This window comes from Mastigoproctus giganteus, chromosome 2 (genome assembly GCF_048544385.1).
Source record: "Mastigoproctus giganteus isolate SK-2022 chromosome 2, ASM4854438v1, whole genome shotgun sequence".
In the NCBI taxonomy this organism is placed as follows: domain Eukaryota; kingdom Metazoa; phylum Arthropoda; class Arachnida; order Uropygi; family Thelyphonidae; genus Mastigoproctus; species Mastigoproctus giganteus.
Genome location: NC_143576.1, coordinates 231,227,330 through 231,251,848, shown reverse-complemented (window position 1 = coordinate 231,251,848; position 24,519 = coordinate 231,227,330). Strand labels below are relative to the sequence as shown.

General features: G+C 36.2%; 2 protein-coding genes across 2 annotated transcripts in view; both read left to right on the top strand.

The window, feature by feature from the left end:
• The window catches only part of LOC150090237 (uncharacterized), a 50,727-nt gene extending 31,101 nt beyond the window's left edge, over positions 1 to 19,626 (top strand). Inside the window, exons 9-13 of the mRNA XM_090390223.1 lie at positions 1,936 to 5,709; positions 8,416 to 8,460; positions 13,234 to 13,413; positions 13,938 to 14,036; positions 19,149 to 19,626. Of these exons, the coding sequence (XP_090246349.1) occupies positions 1,936 to 5,709; positions 8,416 to 8,460; positions 13,234 to 13,413; positions 13,938 to 14,036; positions 19,149 to 19,324 (4,274 nt within the window). The 3' untranslated portion in view covers positions 19,325 to 19,626. The remainder of the gene's footprint in view (positions 1 to 1,935; positions 5,710 to 8,415; positions 8,461 to 13,233; positions 13,414 to 13,937; positions 14,037 to 19,148) is intronic.
• A 219-nt stretch (positions 19,627 to 19,845) lies between these two features.
• The window catches only part of LOC150090236 (uncharacterized), a 149,574-nt gene continuing 144,900 nt past the window's right edge, over positions 19,846 to 24,519 (top strand). The window contains exon 1 of the mRNA XM_090390222.1: positions 19,846 to 19,924. Within this exon, the coding sequence (XP_090246348.1) occupies positions 19,846 to 19,924 (79 nt within the window). The remainder of the gene's footprint in view (positions 19,925 to 24,519) is intronic.

The following is a 24,519-nucleotide window of genomic DNA, read 5'->3' as shown; positions in this document are numbered from 1 at the left end:
TGTGGGCGTTAACCGCCAAGGTAGTCATAGCCTCTATACTTTCTGTAATTTAGTGGATTTTTTGTTATGTTTATTTTCTGGATGAAACCGACAAACAGAACAAAGAACCTTGTTTTTTGGATGACAAACTCAGGTTTCTGAAAAATAAAACCATGATCGACTAACACGGCTCATAAAATTTCATCAATTCTAGACAAAAATCGAACCGAAGCCTTAACACCAGCACGTAAGAACGGCCATTGTAACTAGTGCGTCAGAAGTGAGGACCTAGTTAATGAACTTAAAATCATACCACAAAAACTTAAGAAATAAATAAAACTTTACGAATAATTTTATATAAAAATACCTTGTTTTAGTTTTTTCAAATAAACATTTTCAAAAATATAGAAATGACTTTTAGATGATTTATTTTTATTGTATATTCAGACCGGTTGCATATTCTCAGTCCATTTATTTGTGGCATTGTGTAGATATGAACATACTGCAGGATGATTCTGCTACCAACACCCTAACCACTTGCTCATGACCTTCTCTGAGATAGAAGGCAATAGGAAGAACAGAAGCAGCCAAACCAATGAAAAGGTAGGAGATGGCTGCATGTCAATCGCAGTATGACAAGCACAACCCATTCGTGAATCAGGAAATGTGTCAAGAAGTTTTCAAGAATAGAATTCTTTGCCTTAGAATCCTTTATTATATAGTCTTTATGGTACAGTTATGATAATTAATTGATTATTCAATTAATTATCATAACTGTACCATAAAAACTATATTACAGCCCATCAAGTTGGAAGGAAATTTGCCATAGGAAGGATTGTTCTCAGACCAATTTGTACGGAAAGATTCAAGAAAGAAGCCAGCAAAGCAATCAGAGGTCAATAAGTCTCTAACTCCAAACAGAAAGAAGTACAGTATTCGTTTGAACTTGAGTCGAAACACCAGATCTGGAATTATGGAATCCCGTAGTCTTCACACGTGAATTAGGATTTATTCTGCAAACTGATTTTCGATGGGCTTTCATCTGTGGAAAACATGCAAGTCGCAATAACGCATGTATACCTAGTGATACCCTAAATTTATTAGTTAGGGGAATTTATTTAAAAACAAAGACTAGTTTAACTTATCTAATTTTGAACCTTGCTCAATCGCTAAGACATCGATAAATCTCTTTCCTTTCAGCTTCATTGTTGGAAACAAGAAGTCGCAGAGAGAAAGAACCTAAGAATTGGGGGAGGGACATTAGTTCTTGGCCTGAAATTGTCGAACAGAGAGGGCGACGATAGCATCCTGTTATCTTGAAAAACCACCTGAAGATTTGTGCTTTTGATAAAGTATCTTCTTCAAAGGCTGATAGTTACATTTCATGTATTTCTATAACTGTTTTACAAGCGTGAAACAAAAGGCGATACCAGCTCTGTTCTTTTGAAACACTAATTTCAAAAATCACAGGGCAGGGGGACCTGGCTTTCACTAAAATGCTTCATATGTGTAACATACAAAATATAGAAAACCTTCAAGTTCTTTTATACTGAGATATTCTAGATGTTAATATTAATCTCAAATTTTTTTAAATTTTATTAAAAATTAAAAAAAACCAAAAATTGAGGACGTCTCTTCATATATTCCCAATAAGTTCATAGCTAATACTCTATTATATGCCGCCATTTTAAAACTCAGCAGATTATGGTATGTCATACATGTGTGGATGTCGTAAAAATATTGAGAACAGTTCGTATAGAATATTTTGAAAAAATATTTCTATTTTTATAATGATTCATATTATTATTCTGTATTATCACATTACGCATGATACAGTATACATATGCGTAACAGATTATATACATCTGTATATTATCATTTAATAATACTTTGTTAGTTTATTGTATTTTATTTTAATGATAAAATTTAATACTTTGCTTATTCATTATTCTTTAGTGTTGGAGGATGGAAAAACCACTGTAATAATCCACACTACAGTCGCTCCCCTTGAGATAATAACTACAACAAAAGGTGTTCCTACTTCAGAGCCTTCAGCAGTTTTTGTGTTTGGAGAAAAGACAACGTTTACTGCAAGTGCAGCTAATGAGACCGAATCGGTATCGACTACTGAAAAACCCGACAAATTCACTGTGGCGGTAGAAGAAGAAACATCGACTACTGGAGAAATTACTAGACTGGATACCATCGCTGAAGAAAATGTAACAAGTAAGACAAGTCCTCCGTCTACCGTTATGACATCAGCCACAGAAACTGTAACGAAAGAAACTCTACTTACTACGCTGAAACCTATCGTTGAAAAGGTAACGAGCGAAGTAACAGAGTCATCCATTACTTCAACTTTCCCAGAGAACGAAACTGAAGTCGTAGTCTCTACTACTATAAAGTCATTGGTAGAAAATGTAACAGGAGAAATCACGGAACTGCCTACTGGCCTGAAAGGTCTAGAAGAAACCACACTAACTAGAGAATCTACAAAATTACCAACAACCATAACCCTCTTCCTAGAAAATGTAACTAAAGAGGAAACAGCCGTACCTACTACGCGAACGTCTTTAGAGGAAAATGTGACCAGAGAAGTCACGGAATTACCGACTTCCATAACAACTCTCCCACAGGAGATAACCAGGAAGGTCACAGAACTGTTTACTGCCACATCACCACCCTCCGAGAAAATAACGAAAGTAGTCAAAGCTTTGCCCACTACCCTAGAAGAAAACGTAACCAAGGAAGTTACAGAACTGCCATCTACAATAACACCTTTCGTTGTAAATATAACTGAAGAAATCACAATAGTTCCTACCACCATAATATATCTCCATGAGAATGTAACTAAAGCACCATTACTGCCTACCACCTCAACACTTGTAAGTGAAGAAATCACAAAAGTGCCTACTGCCAAATCGACAATTCCTGAGACAGTGACAGAAGAAGTCACGGTAGTGCCAAGTACTGCAACACAAGTAGATAATATAACCGAAGAAGTCACAGCCTTACCTACCACCACCCTAATACCTCTCGAAGAAAATATAACCGAGGAAGTCGATCTGCATACCACTAGAGAAGCTTTCCCTAAGAATATCACTAAAGAAACTACAGCAGCACTTAGTACACTAACGCAAGTAGAATACACAACTGAAGTCCCAGAATCATCTACTACCATATCAGAAATTTCTGAGAGGATTACTAAAGAGGTTACATCTCCAGAAGAAAATATAACCAGGGAAGTCACAGAATTGCCTACAACCATCTCGTCTCTTCCAGAAAATGTAACTGAAGAAGCCACAGAAGTGCCAACTACCATAATATATGCAAAAGAAAATGCAACTAAAGAAGTCACAGAACTATTTAATACTGTATCATCAACTCCTGAGAGTATAACCAAAGAAATCACTATGTTGCCTACTACCCTTACCCCTCTAGAAGAAAATATAACCAAGGAAGCGGAACTGCCTACTACCCTAACCCCTCTAGAAGAAAATATAACCAAGGAAGTGGAATTGCATACTACACCAGCATTACCACTAAAAAACGTAACTGAATTAGTGACAACAGTGCCTACTACCGAAACACATGCAGAGGAACATGTAACTAAAGAAGTAACAGAATTGTCCACTACCCAATCATCAACCCCTGAAAATCTTACTCAAGAAATAACAGCTTCAGAAGAAAATATAACCAGGGAAGTCACTGAACTGCCTATAACCATAACGTCTCTGGCAGAAAATGTAACTAAAATAACAGCGAGGCCGACTACTCTAACACCATTCGCAAAGAATGTAACCTTGGAAGTTACAGAACTCTCTACTACTTCAACACCATTTGCTGAAAATGCGACCAAAGAAATCACGGATGAATTATTGTCAGAAACAACAACCACAGAAGAACTACTAATAACAACACTGCCATTACTAGAAGAAAAAGAAAGAACAAAAATAAAAGACATACATATTATTACTGAAACACCTTTTTCTCTTGTTGAAACAGAAAAGACAGCTTTACCCGAAGGAACGGAAAAGGAAGTTGTCGACACAGCGATATCTCCTGCATCGACGTCATTAGCAACTGAAAAGGAAGAACTTAAAACAACACCATCTGGTGTCGAAAGCACAATGTTTGTTAAAAAAGAATTAGAAACGGTGAAAGAGGAATTCAATGAAAGCGCCGTTGCTCTAGACGAGTCAACTTCAATACCTTCGGTATCAGAAGAATATACCATTTCTGAGGTGTCAACATCAACTAAGTTAATCCCCGTTTCTGTTGAAGAGGGCGTAAGTGGTGCTGAAGAGAAAACGGTTCATGAAACTCCAATTACTTCTATAGGAACAACACCAACTCCTAAAGCTGAAGAAAGTACTCCATTGGTTTACGCTGAGACATCTCGAGAATATGAAAAGGAAACTTCCACAATTGAAACGGCATCACCAAAACCTACAACTTTCTTACCAAGTTCGGAAAAAACTACTGCCAGTGGATACACTTCGACTATAACAACTCCGAGCGGTACATCCTCCATAGCAGTAGATATTGCAACATTTACAACAGTTAAGACCATAATATCAGAAAAGGAAGAAAAGGAAATATCTATCACTGAAAGCGTTTTTCCTGAAACAGTAACAATAACACCTCCAGTGACTTCGCCAAAGACTGAAGCTACAAGTGCACCCAGTGCTATCAAAGTGACAACGATAGAAGAACAAGAGAAAGAAAATGCCACTGAAATAATAACACACACAACATCGAAGACAGAAGTCGTCACTGAATTCACAAAACCTACTACCACTGCGAAAATTCCTACCCGAGAAGTCACAAAACAAACCACCCAGGAAACTACTGAGACCTCCGCATTATTAAATATTACAGAAAGTGTGATCACGTCTCAAAAACTAGATTTAATAACCAAAGAAGCACTCTCTATAACGGAAGGGACCTTACCACATGAGAAAACTGCAACGACACCTTCTGAAGAAGCAGAAACCAAAACGCAAAGTGCAATAATTGAACACATCACAGAGACTTTTGTTCCAAAGACGGTTTCGCCTACCGAAGCAAAAACTACTACAGAAACTGGCAAAGTTGTCGAAATAACCACAGCTACCGAAGAAACTGTTGTATTAGAAAGTGAAACGTCAACTCCAAAGATAAGTCGTGTAACTGAAACGTTACCAACTACTATTCTAGGTGAACTAACTACTGGAGAACTTCCTGATGAAACTCGAAGGACTCTCCAACCCGTAACAGGTACAAGCCTTCTCCTTTCAACAGAAAAAGAAACTGGCACAGCTTTTGTCAGCCTATCAAACATTACACTACCAGAAACGCAAACAGCTGAAGTATCTATTACCACAAGTGCCAAAACAGGCGTTGACATATCGAAAACAGAGAGTATCACTTTAGTGTCAGTCACTGAAACACCGGCAATAACAACACAAGCAAATATAACCAGAGAAAAAGAACAAATAACAGTAACTACAGAACTGCCAAAAGAGATTACAGTAACCACCGAAAAAAATATCACCACAACTCCCGAGGTTAGTACTCTACTTCCCAGCACGAAAGTGTTCGTTTTCAATACGACTCTAGGAGAAAAATCGACGTTACCAGCAGCCGCTAATTTTACAATAGAAGATATCTTGGCAACGTTGTTTACCACCAAACTAGTACCCGAAGGAGCGACGTCAACAAAATCAACAGTCACAGAAACAACTACAGGTGAGTAACTACGTTAACCAGGCTCACTAAGATTAGAAATTTTAGAAAATAAATATTTCTATTTATATTCTAAATCGTAAATTTCAACTTTAAGAATAAGTTTATCATGTCTCCTAATTTTATTTTTTATTATAGCGTAAAATCCGCATCGTAAACATTATTTTAATATCTAAATATAATTGCAAATAATTTTTATATTAAAAAGTTATAAAACTGTAAACATCCACATAGTATTTTCTTTTGCATTATACATCTGTATAACATTGCCCAATATAAACTTTCCATACGCTTGAAAAACAAGATATCTACTTGATTCATTATCCAGAAGACCTCATTGATCGTAGATTCATTATCCAGAAGACCTAGAAGGTTTAGCACAATTGTTAAATAATACATACAACATGCATACTACTTACAATTCACAGCTGTTTACATGGTAAATTAATGTAATGTAATATATATATATATATATATATATATATATATATATTACAGCCATTGTCAATTCATTGCAGGATGGAGGCCTCCTCAACAAATCATGTTTGAGGGAAATGGACCATAACCTGCCACGCTGGTCCAAGGAAGGTTGGCAGATCGACCTTATTTAGCAGTCAAAGGCTAGAACCCCGGTCTAGTCAAAGAGCGTGTGTTATTACACTCCTACTACTGATCACACGGCTATAATCGTATCTAAGCTACATACGTGTACAACATTTACATTTATACACTAATTAATCTGACTATATAAAATTACTTCAAATTTTTACAGGGCTTAACCATTCCTCTATATAGACTGTGTAGACTGCTTTCTTTTGAAAAAAATGTCTACAAATTTACGAAATTACATGAATTACTGTTTATGCAAAATTAGTTTATTAACATTATTCTCTGTAACACTCTCGACCATCATGTTCAGTTAAACCTGAGATCACAATAATTCGGACATTCAAACATAACATGCGAATTAGAGCCAACTTGTCCACAATGGCATAATTCACTTTCTACCAAATTAAAGTACTTCAACTTTTCCTCGAGTCCATGACCAGTTATTAAAACCATCACATTGGCCTCTAATGCACACCACAGCCTCTCTTCTTAAGATCGGCACTATAGACCTTAGGGATGAATCTGTAAGTGTTCTTCCCTGATATACCTTATCCCACCTATCCTGCTATAGTCTAAAGATACTTTGTGAATTATTATTCCTAGCTACCCTAATGAGTAATGCATGCTCCAACTTTCCCACCTCTATTCCCATTAACGTTATTAAGATTCGTTTCCTTACATTCAAGATTCCCATTAGTCATTAACACCTGCTGGAATCTGCTGCAAGATACAAAACATTTACTGGAAACTTTTAAAATATCTTCACGAACATTTCTGCTATAAAAGGGTCACAAGAATTACTCACTGAGGGGGAACCAAAATACCTCAGGCTGTCCATGTACAGGAACAGGCTAACTCGCCAGTAGGAAGCATCGAAGATAATATTTAACAGCAATTCTCTGATAGAAATATTAAGAAAACAGAAGTAATTTGGGAATAGTGTACTTAGTCTTTCAAATGATGTATGCAAATTCAGTTCGCTGTTTAGAAGCCTTTAATTCTTCGGTTTTGGAAATAGTCTGGGCACTATCTGAAAACCCTTTCCATAGCCATCCATCATTTATATTTCCTGACAACTGAAACCTAAAGGTATTCAAATGTTGTGATGGCAAGCTCGTCCTGCTTCTCATTCATCAACTCTTTCACGAATTTGAGTAGGAAGGGTTTCAGCATACTCTTCTATTTTAAATTAATATTAAAAGATAAGAAATTTGCCAACTAGAATCATCTACATTAAAAATGCAACGAATGCAACTAAAAATATATGAATAATGTACTTGATTTTGTCTATTCACATTCTGATGTGAATAAATCCCACTTGCCAGTGAGTCCAAGCAAGGAACTGTCTAGCAGCAATATAAATTAGCTAACTTTGTAAAATTTCCTTGCTTTCATATTTATGAATTACACTTCACTTACAAGAAAGAAACTGAAAATAAAAATCTACTTCTTAGCTTAGAGACAAGAGTTACTCCTGTTTGTGGCGTTTTTTAATAATTCATATATTATAAAGAAAAGAAGGATTAAATTAATTCCTTCTGTAGCAGAATTATGTTTTGTTAGAGAAAGAAGAAAGTTTTCGTTTCATATTCAAATTTAGGAAATTCTTTATACATTTGGAATTACTTTTGCTTTTACGAGTATTATTTACTTTTAATTATCTCATTTTGATTATATCTGATTTTTCGAACATTAAAACTTTTTCAGACTTTTCACACATAAACAAAAATGGTAAAATCAAATTATTATTTGATTTTATTGTCATTTTTTGGATGTTTGGAAAGCACTATTTACCTCCATTCTTTTTGATAGGCTGCTTCTCTGTACATGGATATAAAATACAGTATTTAAATTGTAGACACATTAAGCACATCTACATCAAACGATTAACCGTAAATTAAAATGTTTCTTAGCTAAATAACTCGAGATTTATTTTTCAAGGAACAGATAATAATAAACCAATAAAACAAAGTAAAACTGACAACGCTGAAAAACGATTGACACGAAAACAATTTGAGTTCAATCGTACAAAGAATACCATATTATAACTATTTGCAGTAAGAAAACAAATACTAATATTAATTTTACATATTTTTGCAGGTTTCCCCACTGAGCCCGATTATGGTTATCCATTCGATGAAGGAGGTAGGTTTTGTCATCACTTATTTAAACATTAAGAATGATAAATTCTGTTATAAAAAGTTAGAAAATAAATTTAAATAAATTAAATTAATAATTACCGTATCATACTCTTCATATTCTTTCAGATGAATGTGGTTTATTTACTTATTTTCTGAAATGAGTTAAATAAGGACGCCTAAAATATTCCTCCCCATTACTATTTCTTAGACACAAACCTAACTGTAGAACTTTAATTATGCGGTTCCTGTTCCCAATGCTATTTAGTTTTGTTTTATACCAAAAATCCATAACTTAACATTTCAAAGTGCCAAAGGAAACATGAAATAATGATTTTCCTGTATCTTTTGGAATCTCTCTTCTAAGATCAGACTACGATATCTATTGACTGGAATTTGTGGGTTGGTCACTCACACACTAGCAAGGTTTTTGTGGATTTATTGGATGATTGTTTTCTACAGCATGTTCGGGAGACAACTACAGGGAGAAATACTATCAATCTGATTATCAGCAGTGATTCTTCATGTATTAAGAATCTGCAGATAAAGGAATCACTAGGTGGCAGTGATCACAGTATGCTGAAGTGGGATTTACTCAAAGAGATAACTACCATCAGGGGTAAAGGGAAGGGTTTCTGCTTTCATAAAGGCGACTACAGTGGTCTGAGACAGTATTTAAATTCTATACGGTGGGACCAACTGATGATGTTACTCACAGAAAATTCAAAATGGGAAGCATTCAAAGAATTTATCTTGGAAGCTACTAGGCTTTACATACCAACTAAGAATATTGTTCGAGGTTTAGGCCTAAATGGATGTCAGATGAACTAATGAGACATATGGCAGAGAAGAAAAATGCATGGGATACATATAAATTAATGGGTGACATGGAACCTGCGACAGATATAAGCTGGTCTGTAACCAAGTCACAAAGGAGATTAGGCAGGCTATGAGAAATTATGAGGCAGATTATGAGAAATCTTTGACAAAGGACGCAAAGAAAAACAACAAAGAGTTCTTTACCTATGTAAACTCTAGAAGGAAAGGGATGAATCAGATTGGTCCACCGGATATTGATGGTTCAACTGTTGATGATCCTGCTCAGGTGGCTAACAAACTAAATGCGTATTTTGCATCTACATTCACACATGAGGAGTTATTCAGGGGAGGGGAATGCCAGAGGTGAATTGAACTCTGGCAGTGAGCTAGATGATTTTGTAATAACTGAGAGTAAAGGGAGGAGAAATTGTTGAAGATAAACATAAAAAAGGCACATGGGGTGGATGGGATCTATCCAGTTATATTAAAGGAGGCAGCAAAGGAAGTAAGCAAACCCTTAGCCATAATTATGAGAGCTTCTTTGGACTCAGCGAGGTACCCATGGACTGGAGACGTGCAAATGTGACCCGAATTCACAAAGGATGATCAAAGGGCGACAAAAGTAATTATAGACCTGTTAGTTTAACTTCTGTTCCAGGAAAACTAATGGAGGCACTGGTTAAAGAAGCACTGCAGGATCATCTAGACAAGACTTCAGTTATAGCTCGGACACAGCATGGTTTTGTTAAGAGAAAGTCTTGCCTGACTAATTTGATTGGATACTATGATGTGGTCACAAAGGAACTGGATGCAGGGAATAACTCTGATATCATATATTTGGATCTTAGAAAGGCTTTTGATACTGTTGCACATGGAAGACTGCTGAACAAATTGGAGCAGTGTTGCATTGGAGGAAAATTGCTGCTATGGATAAAGGAATGGTTGAGTGGGAGAAGACAGAGAGTGGTAATAAATGGACACTGCTCTTCGTGGACTAATGTTATTAGTGGAGTCCCTCAGGGTTTAATGTTGGGTCCATTGTTGTTTTCTGTATTTATAAATGATATTGACGATGGTATATCAGACTTAATGTCCAAGTTTGCAGATGATACGAAGGTTGGCAGGGTTGTTAATGACACTAATGACAGTACACTGCTGCAACAGGATCTAGAAAAGTTGAGAAGATGGGCTGAGAGGTGGCAAATGAAGTTTAACATTGAAAAATGTAAAGTACTACATATGGAAAGCAGTAATCCCATAGTAACGTATCAACTCTGTGGTACTACACTGACAGTGGTAGAGAACGAAAAGGACCTGGGGATAATTGTGCAGACGGTCAGCAAAAGTAGCTCATGGTGTCTTGTCAATGATATACAGGAATTTTTCTAGCAGGGATAAGGAGGTGATTATCCCCTTGCATAAGGCAATGGTCAGGCCACACCTTGAGTACTGTGTACAGGTCTGGAGGCCTCATTTTGAGAATGATGTAGAGCTGTTGGAACGACTACAGAGAAGGGTGACATGATTAGTGAATGGAACAAAGGGTTGCTTAAGTTTTGCAAATTACAGTGTCTGGAGACTAGGCACCTGCGAGGTGATCTGATTGAGGTGTATAAAGCCTTGAATGGGGTGAGCATGCTCAATGCTGATGGGATTCTTCCTCTTGCTCAGAATAATCACCTGAGAGGGCATAAATTCAAATTGAGGAAAGACAGATGTAGGATAGATGTGTGGAAATTTGCCTTTAGCCAGCGGGTGGTTGGTTTGTGGAACAAACTTCCACCCTTTTTTGTGGAGGTTGACAGCCAAAATAAATTTAAGGCTGAGCTGGACAGGTATTTGGAACGAACGGAGGGGTGAAATGGGAGCGTTATTTATTTATTTTTTTTTTTTTTTGGCTGATGCTGCATAAGCTTTCTTGCATCATATGCCTCTACTAATGCTAATGCTAATGCTAATGCTAATGCTATATTTCATATACTTTTCATATGGTTTGGGCCCTCGCAGGTGAACTGCTGTTATAATTACCGTTCTACCGCACCAAGTGGAAAAAGGACTGAGTTTGAATCCTCAATGACATTAGTAGGCATATATGTGCTCAAATCTAAGAAGCAAACAAAAAAGCAACACATTTTTGAAAAAAAAATCAGAAACAAAAACACAATTCTTGGAAACACAATTTCTTTTTGATTCTATAAATAAAGTTTGCGCCCAACTTATTGCAACGTGCAATCTGGTTTTCAGAATCTCTGCATTATATTAGCATTATATTATGCACGAAAGCAAGCTTATACAGAATCAGCAAAAAAAAAAAAAAAAACTTCCCATTTCATCCATCCATTCCCTCCAAACGTTTTTGTCCAGTTCCTCCTTGAATTAATTTAAGCTATCAACTTCCACAACGACAGATGGAAATTTGTTCTATTCTACAACTCTCCTTTCTCAATTTCAGTTTATTCCCCCTCAGGTTCGTAATCTGAGCAAGAGGAAGAATCTCATCAGCAATTGAGCCTGCTCAAACCATTGAAGACCTTATATACCTCAATCAGATCACCTCGCAGGCGCCTAGTCTCCAGACGCTACAATTTGCAGACCTTAAAAGCCTTCTTGGTAAGGGCATCTCCTTTGTTCCCCTCACCAGTCTTGTTGCCTTCCTCTGTACTCGTTCTAGTAGTTCTATTTCCTTCCTAAAATGAGGCCTCCGGACTTTTACGCAGTACTCAAGGTGCGGCCTGACCATTGCCTTATACAAAGGGAAAAACACTTCCTTATTCCTGTTAGTAAAATCCCTGTGTATCATTGACAAAAACCACATGACGTGCTCCGGCAGCCTGTCTGCACTGCTCAGAAAACTTCGTATCTGACTGCACAATTACCCCCAGGTCTTTTTCATTCTCCATTACCCTGAATGTAAAACCACACAATTGATATGCTATTCTGGGGTTACTGCTACCCATACGTAGTACTTTGCATTTGTTAATGTTAGACTTCTGTTGCCACTTTTCAGCCCATCTGTCCAACTTTTCTAGATCCTATTGCAGTAGTATATTATCATTACTGTCATTAACAACCGTGTCAACCTTTGTACCATCTGTAAATTTCGACATTAAGCCTGACGTTCCTTCATCAATATCATTGATAAATATAAAAACAACAATGGGTCCAACCCCGAACCCTGGGGGGGGGGTGCTCCACTAATAACATTAGTCTACGAAGAGCATTAATTACCACTCTCTGTCTTCTCCAACTCAACCTTCCTTTTATCCATTGTATCAACTTGCTCTTAATGGCATACTGCTCCAATTTGTAGTTATCTTCCATATGCAACAGTATCAAAAGCTTATAGATTTAAAAACATTATGGATTTCATTGAAAATGTGTCACAAAGACATCATTTTAATTGAATAATTCTCTAGGTTTGAGAGTAATACTGAAAATGTAGGCAAATAAAGTCAGGTCGAATAGCCAGGTAGTTGAATGTAGCTCCAGCGCCGCATAAGCTGACTGTGGAACAAGTTCTGACTTGCAACATACGTAATAAGTGAAACGAAACTTGTTGTGCAGTCCCTGCTTGCCTCAAATGCGCATATCTGAAAAGGATCAAGGAATTTCAAGTACCACATATATTTTCCTTGACAATAAACTGCTTTCTCCCCTTATTTCTCTATTTTCCTACTGCTTTTTCAACAGAACTAGGTGGCATTGTGTAGAAAGCCAGTGCGAAGTGTATAAATAAAACTGTTTAAAATGACAAATATCATTAAGAATTAATGCAAAACATCTTGTGAATATGATACTCATTGATCATAGGAACTATGGAACTTTGAATATGAGATAGAATAGGGGAGGAAAACTCGTGGCCAAGCATAAACAGTTTCAAAACGTTTCAAAACACGTTTCAAAAGATTAGAAGGAAAAACTGCAACGCTGATTATTAATTTTTATTCATTGTTTTTTTCAGTTTGCTTTTTCGATGGACGAGCTTATCAGTCTGCTGAACAAATTCCACGCTCAGACCCATGTGAGTTTTGCTTTTGTTTCCGCAGCGATATCATCTGCTTACAGCAGACCTGTCCTCCACCAATTCGTGGCTGTTTTCAGACACCCATCCGTGGATTTTGTTGTCCTCGTTTTGAATGCCGTAAGTATAAATGGTTATAACGAAATCAGAATTTTAGTAGTTTATAGATAATTTATGCCTTCTTACAAATTTAAACAAAAAAAACATTCTTTTATTTATCTAAATACATAAATATTCAATTATTAATTAATTATTATTTAATTATGTGGCTTGCTTAACTTATAGATCAAATAAAGGGAATTTAAAAAAAAATTAGGAATCGTTTTTTTTTTTTTTTTTTGTTGTACCACAGACAGCTATTTTCAAAGCAATTGAACTTATGAATACAAACGTGTTACTTTATATTGATAGAATGTTTACACTGCTCTATTGTCATATACAGTATCACTATCATATACTCAACGTTGGCTGATTGGCTGGTTCATTACCGAAGTAAGTTCTGTGGTCAGGAAATATGAATCAGTGATAAACTCATAGGGCTCAGACTTCTTTCCGGGACAGAAGCAGGCATCTATACTAATAAAATATTGAAATGCAAATATGTTGAGCAAGTGCAGGTATTTACTTTCTTTGTTTTTCAACAGCTGTTCATGAAGCTCGTAAAAACTTGTCTACGACAACCACAACAACCGAAAGTCCAACGGGAACAGATGGCATTCCTGAAAAGTCAACGGTTCTTAGTGGTAAGTTTAACAAAGAATTTAAGACTTTTTCCTTCCCTTCTCCATATTTTGAGAGAGAGAGAGAATTTTATTACTTATGAGAAATATAAGTATAACAATTTACCATTCACGGCTACAAGGTCGAGGGGTTTACAGAATTATATCCTAAAATAGAGGTTATATCTAAAAACATAGATGTCATTTTTACTAAAAGAAATTATCGCTCTGATGTCGGTCGCAGTTCCTTCAATAACTTGAGCCCATATTATATATGGATGAACATAAAAAACTTCATATGATAAATTTCTTTAACCTCAGCTAATCATCATGCAACAATACACGAAAAGCGAATTTTATGTAGGGGTCACTTAAAAAACAAAAAATCCTGGCGACAGATTAGATGTATTATTTAATCTGTATTAGATGTATTATTATAGAACTAATAATTGAAGGACATGTTACCAGGAATAACCTAGACACATGGATATTCCACAAAGGATGCTTTACTAGTTAAGGCAAACGTTAAGGTTACCTCCACACAATATCGAATCTGTTTAGAATAGATTTTACTAAAATGTGTTAAAGGTTAAATGAAAACCCAGACTAGCCAATTACTTCTTTGCGAATAGACGAGGCTCATTTCTACAATTACGGACAAACGAAGAGTACATTTAGACAAAGGAAAACTCTTTTGCTTACATTGAAACTCCTTTCCATGATTCGAATTGTACTGCATAGTGCAACTTCTATTGCGATATACATTGCCCTACCATTAATATCCGGACATCCCTCCATGGATGGAGAAACAGGTTCTATGCATGCAACACGTCACAGAACCTGCTATAAATATGGGCACTGGGTTTCGAACAGACATTTGCAAAAGTGGGCATGCAAGATGACACGTTCAACAGAATTACCTCAACAGTTCAACAGAAGTGATCACTTCAACAAATGCTAGACGCCGATTAACATGGTGTAAGGAGCACGAATCCTGGACTGTAGACCAGTGGAAAACAGTCCTATGGACAGATGAGTCGAGGTTCGCATTCTACCAGTCTGATTGCCGTTCCTGGGTGTGGCGAATGCCATGGGAAACAGTTTCTTCCTAATTGTATCCTCCTAAAAATGAAGTTTGGCAGAGGCAGTATCGTGGTATAGAGCTCCTTTCATGGTTTGGCTTAGGCTCATTAGTTGTTATCGACAAAATCATGAATACTGTGCAATATTAGGACATCCTTAACAATTATGTACTTCCAGCATTATGGCAATACTTCGGGGAAGACCCACACCTGTATCAGCAAGACAATGCTTCATGCCATACTGCTCGGGTCGTATTGAGGACATGGGTGTGGAAATTTGGATTGGCCAGCCCAGAGTCATGATCTGAACCCTATCGAGCATCTTTGGGATATATTGGATCGTCGGGTACGAGCACGTCGAGATCGACCAAAGAACAAGGCCTAGTGGGGGAACATATCACCTGACATTTATAAAAAGCTGGCTGAGAGTATGCCGCGAAGATTGAAGGCCATCTTAAAAGCAAAAGGTTTCAGCACAAAATATTAAATGAAACAATAAAAGCCCATTTTTTGCCTAAAGGCAGGTGTCGGATATTAATGGTAGGGCAGTGTATATATACAGTATTTTGATAATGTGGTATCCAAAGTATTGCAGTAACTGAAGGAGACATTCCAAGATGTCATGAGGTATCATTTTGTCTGGATTTGGTGAATGTCGTTAATGACCAAACCGTATTCTAGAAAAGGGTAGAACGCTACTCCATTATTATCGAAATGTAGTTATTCTTCTGAATCAATAATTGTTGGCCGGAATTTCAATATTAAATGGTCTCCGCGAAGATCCGATTTAATTTTCTAAAACTTTTGACTAAGGGACTCATTGAAAGACGGCGTTTACAAAAATGGGCCTTCGAATATATTACAATTGAAACATTGCATTATAAGAGTATTTTTTCAATATTATTCCAGAGAATTTAATAACTCTGAAAATGGTGTTATTCAAACTGTCCATCGTAACATTATAATGAATTTCGCCGCTTTCCACTTGTTTGGGGTGGTGTGATTTCGAAACTCGTCACAGCCTGAAGAATTTCAAAAGGCCCCTTCGGTCAGAGTTGTAGTTAGATCTCTGATGGATGGATTGGCATTTTCCCAGATGAGTTATTACGGTTTTTCAGCCCATAAAATGTTCAAAACATCCCGAGAACACAAGCGATCTACATACATGTCGTACTGTGCCTGTGCTTGATTAGGAGATCAAGTACCAGTTCCGGTATCCCGGTAAAATATATCATTTGCTATACACTGTCCTACCAAAAGTATTCACCACGTTAGGAAAAACACGAGTTTTAATGCACAAATTATAAGGTGTAGATCCACCTTTGGCTGTAATGATAATATCTATTCTCGTGTTGTGCAACAATTTTGACCAGCTCTTTCTAGCAGACAGCAGGAACTCGTGTTCATTTCTCTATCAGTGCAGTAGAATAAGTGCTTCTATTCAGCTATAAAAGAAGAGCGTATTGTGTTCGATCAGGTGTGAACTCTGGGCCAGCCATACGGATTTTGTTTTCCTCAAACCATATTTTTATATTGCCCGCTGTATGGGATGGAGCATGGACGGCCCATTTCCGTAGAGCTGCGAGAGTGTGGGCGCTCTGGCAATTCTGTCCAAGATATCAGTGAATGATTTGGTACCGGTGTTTGGTACAATCAACAATCTGAATCTGAACTACGAGAAGCAGTCGCGATGATCCCACCTCTTGCGAACTTCATCTTCAGACACTAGACGACTTGGACTAACTGACTTGTCGCCCAAGTGGTCCACTATAAACGATGATTCTTTCCACAACGTGGAAGAACAATTGTTGTAGTCACTGTGCTGGCCGGAAGGACCTTTGCAAAGTGCCTCTTTGTTTTGATCAATATGTGTAGTAACATTTCTTTTGGAACTGTGAAAATATTTTGTTTTTCAGCTCTTTTAAATGTACAATCAAGTTTCTTTAGATATACCACGAAGTGAAAGTGATATAAAAACAAGCCTTAAACCAGACAAGTTCAGAATTTCCTTTAGAGAAGCACCCAGGGGGGGAGAAGGCTACTTAGCTTCAGCACCTCCAAAAGATACCCAATTAAAATGAAAATAACAAAACAAAAATAAATTAAATAATTTTCTCGAGGTCAAATCAGTCGCTCTGCCCGTAGCCATCCCAAATAAAAATCTTAGGTATGCTGCTGCACTGCACTCTCTTAGGGGGTTAAGCAATGCCACCATAAAGTGCATGGATCCTAGTGCCATTTTTGCGCCTACTCCATTCCCTTGAATAAATACGAAATACGAATAAATAAAATTACAGTAAATTTATTCTGTTAAATATTATTTACTATTATTGTTAAGACAAATTTCAGGATCATTCGTTATTTACCATATTATTAACATAATTATATTGCATTCCCTAAATCTAGACTGTTATATACGTAAATAAAATTAGAATTAATATTTTATTTGTAGATTTTCATGTCTGATAGAGTAGCATTGATTGGAATTTTCTACCGGATATGGGAATTCACAGCAATTTTAAATTCGGTACACTGTCTAATATAAAACATTGTCTGAATTACATTGAATCAGCACGTTTCAGAGTTGAAGGGGATGGTCATGTTATTTAGTGGGTCTTTTTGTATCGCTTATTCCAACAGAAACTTGTATTTTATACAGTAAAACGACAATCCGATTGTTTATAATGAATTTTGGAATACTGTACACTGATGTTTCATAGCTTTAGTAAATAAACGAAAACAAACACCGAAATAACACGGAGGAACCATGCTAACTTCGCCTAAGATCAGCTAATTATAGCTAACTTATGCATAGCGCGTCAGCTTTATTGTATCCCAAGTGAATAAGCCTTTGAGAGTTCCTCTCATCTATACGTGGATTCGAACTGAGACCTCTGCATACAACTAGTGAAAAACTCGTTATATTATCAAGGTGGGCCATATTAATAACGTCTATTCACAAATATGGATAAACAAAAATTTAAGAGCATGTTTATAATACAGAAGAGACAAAACTTTTAATATGAATAACTTCAAGCTCTTAAATGATGAAATAAATAAAAATTATCAAAACTTTTAATGGCGTTAGATAATAAAAAAGAAAAGAAAGCATACAAATCATTTTGCATGAGCCAAATCGCGTGTATGCTAGCTTTCCTAACTTATGCTGACTTGCCTGATAGTTTCGCATCCCCAGTATTTTATTTTCAAAAGTTAGTACCATACAAAAGAGAAACTGTGCAGTTACAAAGAACCTATTGTGTACAAACAGGCTTTTTATGTTTTTTTTTTATTTCTGAACGTTTAAAAATTCAAACGTTTATGAAAATTCAATCATGAAGAAGTAGAAGGTTGGTTCATCGATTTCGCAGTGCGGCATGCTTTGCGAAGTCGACGAAGAGAATTTTTGCTGTTCCAGAAGATTGCGCGCATCACTTTTCATGCGGAAATTTGTTTGAATTTTTTATTCATTAGGGATCAACGATGCTTCTACTTCATAGATGGCTCATCTCCTCATCTCATTTCCTCATCTCATCTCCTCATCTCATCTCATCTCCTGTAAGAAACAAGTGGCTCTCTGCATTTTTTTGTGCACATGGTCATTTCTAATACATCACCGCACAGTCAATTGGATTAGGTTCATCTAATTTTTCACATAAGTGTTCCATACATATTTAAAATTGTTACAATGTCATATCTAGTTTAAAAATTACGCATTGGAGACGCTACTTTCGATATACCCAGTATTTAAAACGATTCTCCAAATATGTAGAAATACGAAATACACGATAATTTGTATTTGTTTATCTATCCAAAGAGCACTCCTGTAGTTTAGTATAAAACCTTTGCGGATTCACCGAAAATCTGAAAATGTATGCAAGATATTTTGTATCCCGCCTCTTATTTCGTACAATGTTCTAATAATTTCTCTAAATACCAGCAATTACTTCAATTTGTATTTAATAAGAACTGATTAATTTAATAAGGTCCTCTAATTACAAAACAATATTTATTTCTATTTTCATAATATCATTTGTTTTATCTTTCCCATTAGGTTGTGAAATAGGCGGCAACTTCTATCAAGTTGGACAAATGGTAAAGCCAGCCAGTGGACCTTGTATGCAGTGCAAATGTGAATACGGTGGCATGATGAAGTGTGATCCCCAAACGTGCCAACCTCAAGCTCCTCTTCTGCTTAGAATGAATAAAGAGTTCTTCCGAACGCGGTAGAACTGATTTTCTTCAAAGGTGCAAGAAGAAACTGGCTAATCTAATCTCTCTCATGACTCGTTGAAGTTCTGTGTTTGGCTCATAAAGTAGTACTGTTTGAAAAATGATGGGATGCAGAAAATAACTTATTTTTAAGTGACCAATAGGATTTTGAAAGGAGATTAAACTGAAATGAATAAGGATAACCGATAAGCAACCAATAGATTTTGGCATCACTGAACTGTTTTATTTTAAAGAAAGATCTGCTATTTGATCCCCAGTGCCCATGAAATTATAGAGGTAGCACACTATGGAAAAAGAAAGGGAAGAAAACTGGAAATATAACCCAGACAGCAGTTGCGTTAAATATGTTGTACTGTTTTTTTTATTTTTAAAAAAAGCTGTTGAATTTCTTAAGTACAAGAGAAATGCAGTCAGCTTTTCAAGACAACTACATACTTCCTTTGTTTATGACATGTACAAGAAACTGGCATTGTCTTCTTTACTTATGAAACAAATAGAAAAAAAAAGTATTTCTGGTAATGACTGAAAACGGGTGTTATGTGCAGAGGAGGGCCAATAACAAATCCACTATGACACTTCATAATGACAAAAATAGTGGTAATTCACATTTGAAACACCAATGCCAGGGAAGAGCGAATATGTCCAATGCAAAAGGTGATATCCAAACGTTAAACTGCATATGTTCGAAATAATTGTTTAATGCAAATGAAAATGCATATTTTCTCCAAAAAAAAAAACAGGCATGTGTCATTTTACTGTCACTGTTATTAAACACCGGAAAGAGTTAAGATAGTTGATATAATTAAAAAAAGTGCATTGTCAACAAACTATGGAAGATAATATTAATGGCAGTGATTCTCAAATAATTCTTGAGTTTTGGAATGAAACGTAAACAGTGAAGAGCGCAATTTTCAAAACATGAAGGAAAGATTTATAGATTTATAGGGTAATAAAGATGAAAACTATTTTTTAAAGAGAGAAGAGGTCCAAGCCAAAGTCATCAAAAGAAATCCAGAAAGATGATATAAATCAAAATAAGTGTTCAGTTTTTTTTGTAAGTGTCCACTGCTTTCTTTAGAGTAGCCATGTTTAACTTTTGTAATCCTGCTGCTTGTATATTTTATGCACACTCTATTTGCGAACGGTAACGAGTCATGATAAGAGGAGAGAACAAATATCACATACACAATTAAAGACACTCCGACCAAGTTACATCAAGAAAGATATTATATCTTTGAGCTGAACTCGAAAGCCCACATAGTCTTTGCAAGTCCGACTTTTCATGTGCTATCGGACAACAGGATTGCAACGGCAAGAAAAGTCTTATTTATATGTCATCGTTGTGAGCTACTTTTCTGAACGTTGTTGTATATTGTTTTTTTTTATTGTATCATTGCCTGCAGGCGGGAGTGTTTTTGTATGGTAAATGGGGGAACATAGGGCATGTTTTGTGCCAAAATGAAGATGTGAATGAGGACAATTTTAGTCCATTCAAACTTAATATCTTTTACCGTAACAGGAAATCGCGTCTTCAACTTTGTAATAAAGCTTTCCTAGGGAAGATATTTGTTATGGAGAATCTTGCATTGATCTTTGGAAGTGCTCCTCATATTGCATTCAGACTGGATGATATTAAAGTATTCTTCTCTCTCTCTTTCTCTGTTTTTAGTGTGAGCTGAAGAGCCAATCTCAGAATTAGTGTTTACGTAATTTCTTGTTCCTCTTCAAGTAAAGTTTATGATTTCTGCAAGAAACAAGAAAATATTCGAACAATTAGCCAACAAAAATAATAAATTATTAAATGTGCATAATGAGTGGATTAGCACCCAACAAACTTTCTGATACATCGAGTTTCTTTCGAGAGCTATCAGTGAGCTATCGAGAGCTACTTCTTCAAAAAATGGCAACAGTCATTGCTATTTTCAACTGCCTCTTTAACTTAATGACGTACCCTTGTGAATCCTGCTAATAAGTGTTTGCTCAAAGTATTGTATCAGCCTTGAAGAGAAGGGAAACTTTAACAGTCAGAAACGAAGAGAAACAAAAGAACTTCGTACAGCAATCTGAGGAGCATTTTCAAAGACTATCTTTTGTGATGCACAAGAAGTGACTTGTATATTATAGTTGAGTAACGAACTCGTAAGAGAGGAATTGTTACATGAGGAGCGATTAGATGAAAATACGGGCTATGTTCTACTATATTACTTGTTAATTTAACATCAGCTTGTTGGATTGTTATCGCTCCTATTAGTTAACGTTAAAGACCGTCCACTCTTGTCTTTCAAACCATGTAGAATTCCTATGAAAGTGAAAACTATTGTTGCAGAACTTTGCCAAGTTATCTGTTTTGCGACAAATCGCAATAAATTATCATTTTTTGTACTTGTTGTTCTTATTTTTCTTCACACTTTTGTTTCAAATTATTATTACTTGATGTTTTGTTGTTTTTTGTTTACCAAAAAAGATAAGATCATATTAACTAAAGAGTAATTTAAAAAGTGCCTTTGAAGAAGTGGTTCTATTTTAATGGCAAATGAATCCTGCCATTGGGATCATGTACAAATTGTCTCTGTGCAACGTTCAGTTTGTGTGCTTGGTCATTGTACTGGTCATTGTACGATGACTATATGTACCCAAGGCTTTTACTGAAATAATAAATTCAATTCACGTCGTTCAGAAAAGCTTGATTTGGAAATGCACTTTAAAGTTAGCACCCAGCATGTTGGTCCGTCAGTCAGTGTGTGACATGATATGGCATCTTGATAATTAAATATTTTCTTGTTTTATTTTTATATACAGAGTGCACCTGAAAAGCAATGAAACAAAATTCCATAAAAAAGCAAATGTTTAGAAAAGAGATCTATTATGAAAGTCACTCAAACATGGTTGGTCGCATTCCTTTGGATCATTTAGGCAGTATGAAATCGTTTCTCTTTCATGTTCATTTTTAACTTCGGAAAGAAAAAGAAGTCAGCCGGAGCCAAATTTCTGATGGAGGAGAGGAAAAAGAAAAATTTTCACTTTGTGGTTGAGTTGATCAGTTTCAATGATCAACTCAAACACGTGGTTAGCATTTTTTTCTCTCCTCGGAAACTCGAGTTTTTCGTCCAGAAAAATATGGAAATCGACCAGAGAAGACACAATTTACGAGCATATTACACATGGGCAAATGAGTTCGTTCTTAGGTGGCTCTAATATGACAGTTTTTTTTTTATCCCCAAAGTTAAAAATAAAGATGAAAGGGAAACGATTTCATTATCATCCAGTGGATACAAAGGAATGTGATAGACCATCTCAATGAATCCTTACGGGTAGTACAGTGTTTATAATCGCCTTCTTTCCCAAACCAAGTAGAAAAGTCCCCGGTTCGAATCCCCTCAATGACGCCGAGAACTTTTATGGCTTTTTTTCACTCCGTGGTTGAGTTGATCGGTATCAGGCGAAAACAGTAATATTTTCTTACCGAAAACCTGGGTTTATCGTTCAGCAAACCGATCAGAGAGCAATTTATGAACATAATAGTTGTTCTCAGTGTAACTCTAATATGACATTGGTTTTTTTCAGACCATTTCAAGGATATAACTTTGGAAGAATTTTAAGAATTCTTTGATCGATTAAAAGAGAGGTGTAACAAGTTTAAAGTCCCATGGGGAACTATTTTGGGTGATTTTCGTAATAAATCCTTTTTTTGAACATTGGCTTTTTTTTAGAATTTTTGTCTCATTGTTTTCAGACGCAGCGTGTATGTTGTTAGGTTGATTAGCTGTCGCATAAGCTTGATTGATTTTTGAAAATAAATTTCATGGTTATATTATTGCAGCACATATAGAATCGCACACAGCCCTGCCAAAATATTTGAAAATCGGACATTCAGCAAGTGCTTCCTATCGAATCTCAATAAAATAAAGCACGCTGACTTCTTTCGTATAATATGATACCGTCACTTAGCAATGCACGAAAATGAGTTTACCTAAAAATAGATTTGCACATTCTCATTATTAATGCTTTCATATGGAAGCAGCAGGCGCTATCAAAGTTTAGGAAACCCATGATGTTTACGCCTATGCAATGGGAGAGTCCCTGAAGGTAACAGCGGAGATACCAATGTACCAATACAGACTGCGTTAAGGATCTATAACTAGTGGCTATCAACTAAACAAATACGATTGGAAGAAGGTACTGAACGATTGAGGCCGACGATTTTTTGACCGGTGATGTAGGAAAGCATAAAAAGTAATGCTGCATAAAATCCCTGGACATTCAATGATAGACAGGAACAGCCGAGCGCAGGGACTAAGATAGACTGGTCTAAGTAGCTGTATTACAATCTGCAAGCCGTTCCTCAAACTCCATCTCAATGGGACAGATATACATTTACAGTCGAGTTATAACACGTCCGAAAAATTTAGGTTCTTACTATTTACAAACGATAGATCCATGCAGGTATGGAGAAGGCCCAATGGTGAATGGACCGAGCATACATGTATCCTCTGTTCAGGTCTTCGGCTTTGATGGACCAATATTTTCGTGACAGAACTGATCATCTCATTATCCTTTAGGATTTTGTCAACCCTCCGGTGTCCAAAGTGTTGTTAATGATCAGCTTTCTCCTTTGCATTGTTGAAATTTTACCCAGACAGCAATCAGATGTTCCTGGATGATGCTGTGTAGATGGCATGGATTTGACAGGGCAGTTTAAGAGTACTCCGAATGTATGCGGCAGTTTCCTTAGTCTCCACAGTCCTCGGATTTAAACCAAATCGAAACCCTCTCGGATCATTTTAAAAATATCCATCAGAAAGGGAGAACTGCGGATGAATATATAAATTTGCTTATATAAAGCTATATACTTCACATTCCATGGACAGGGAATTTATTTACAACATAAATTTACAAAATTAATACTCTATTCTGTACAGAAGTCAATCTTGGTAATAAATATGACATAACATTATTGAATATTTATTTCTCTTTCGTTATATGGGCAAACCATTGACACTATGCAAAAGATAAGATCATATTTGGAATTAGCCTATCCAAATTCATAAAAGAAACATCAAGAAATGTAGATAAAGAGAACCCTTTTAAAAATTCGTTACACAGAGTATTATTTAAAATAGGGTAGGGAAAGACCAGGTCTTTCCTCTACCCCAGATGTGCCGACAGGTAAATACAAAAGGTTAATGGACCTA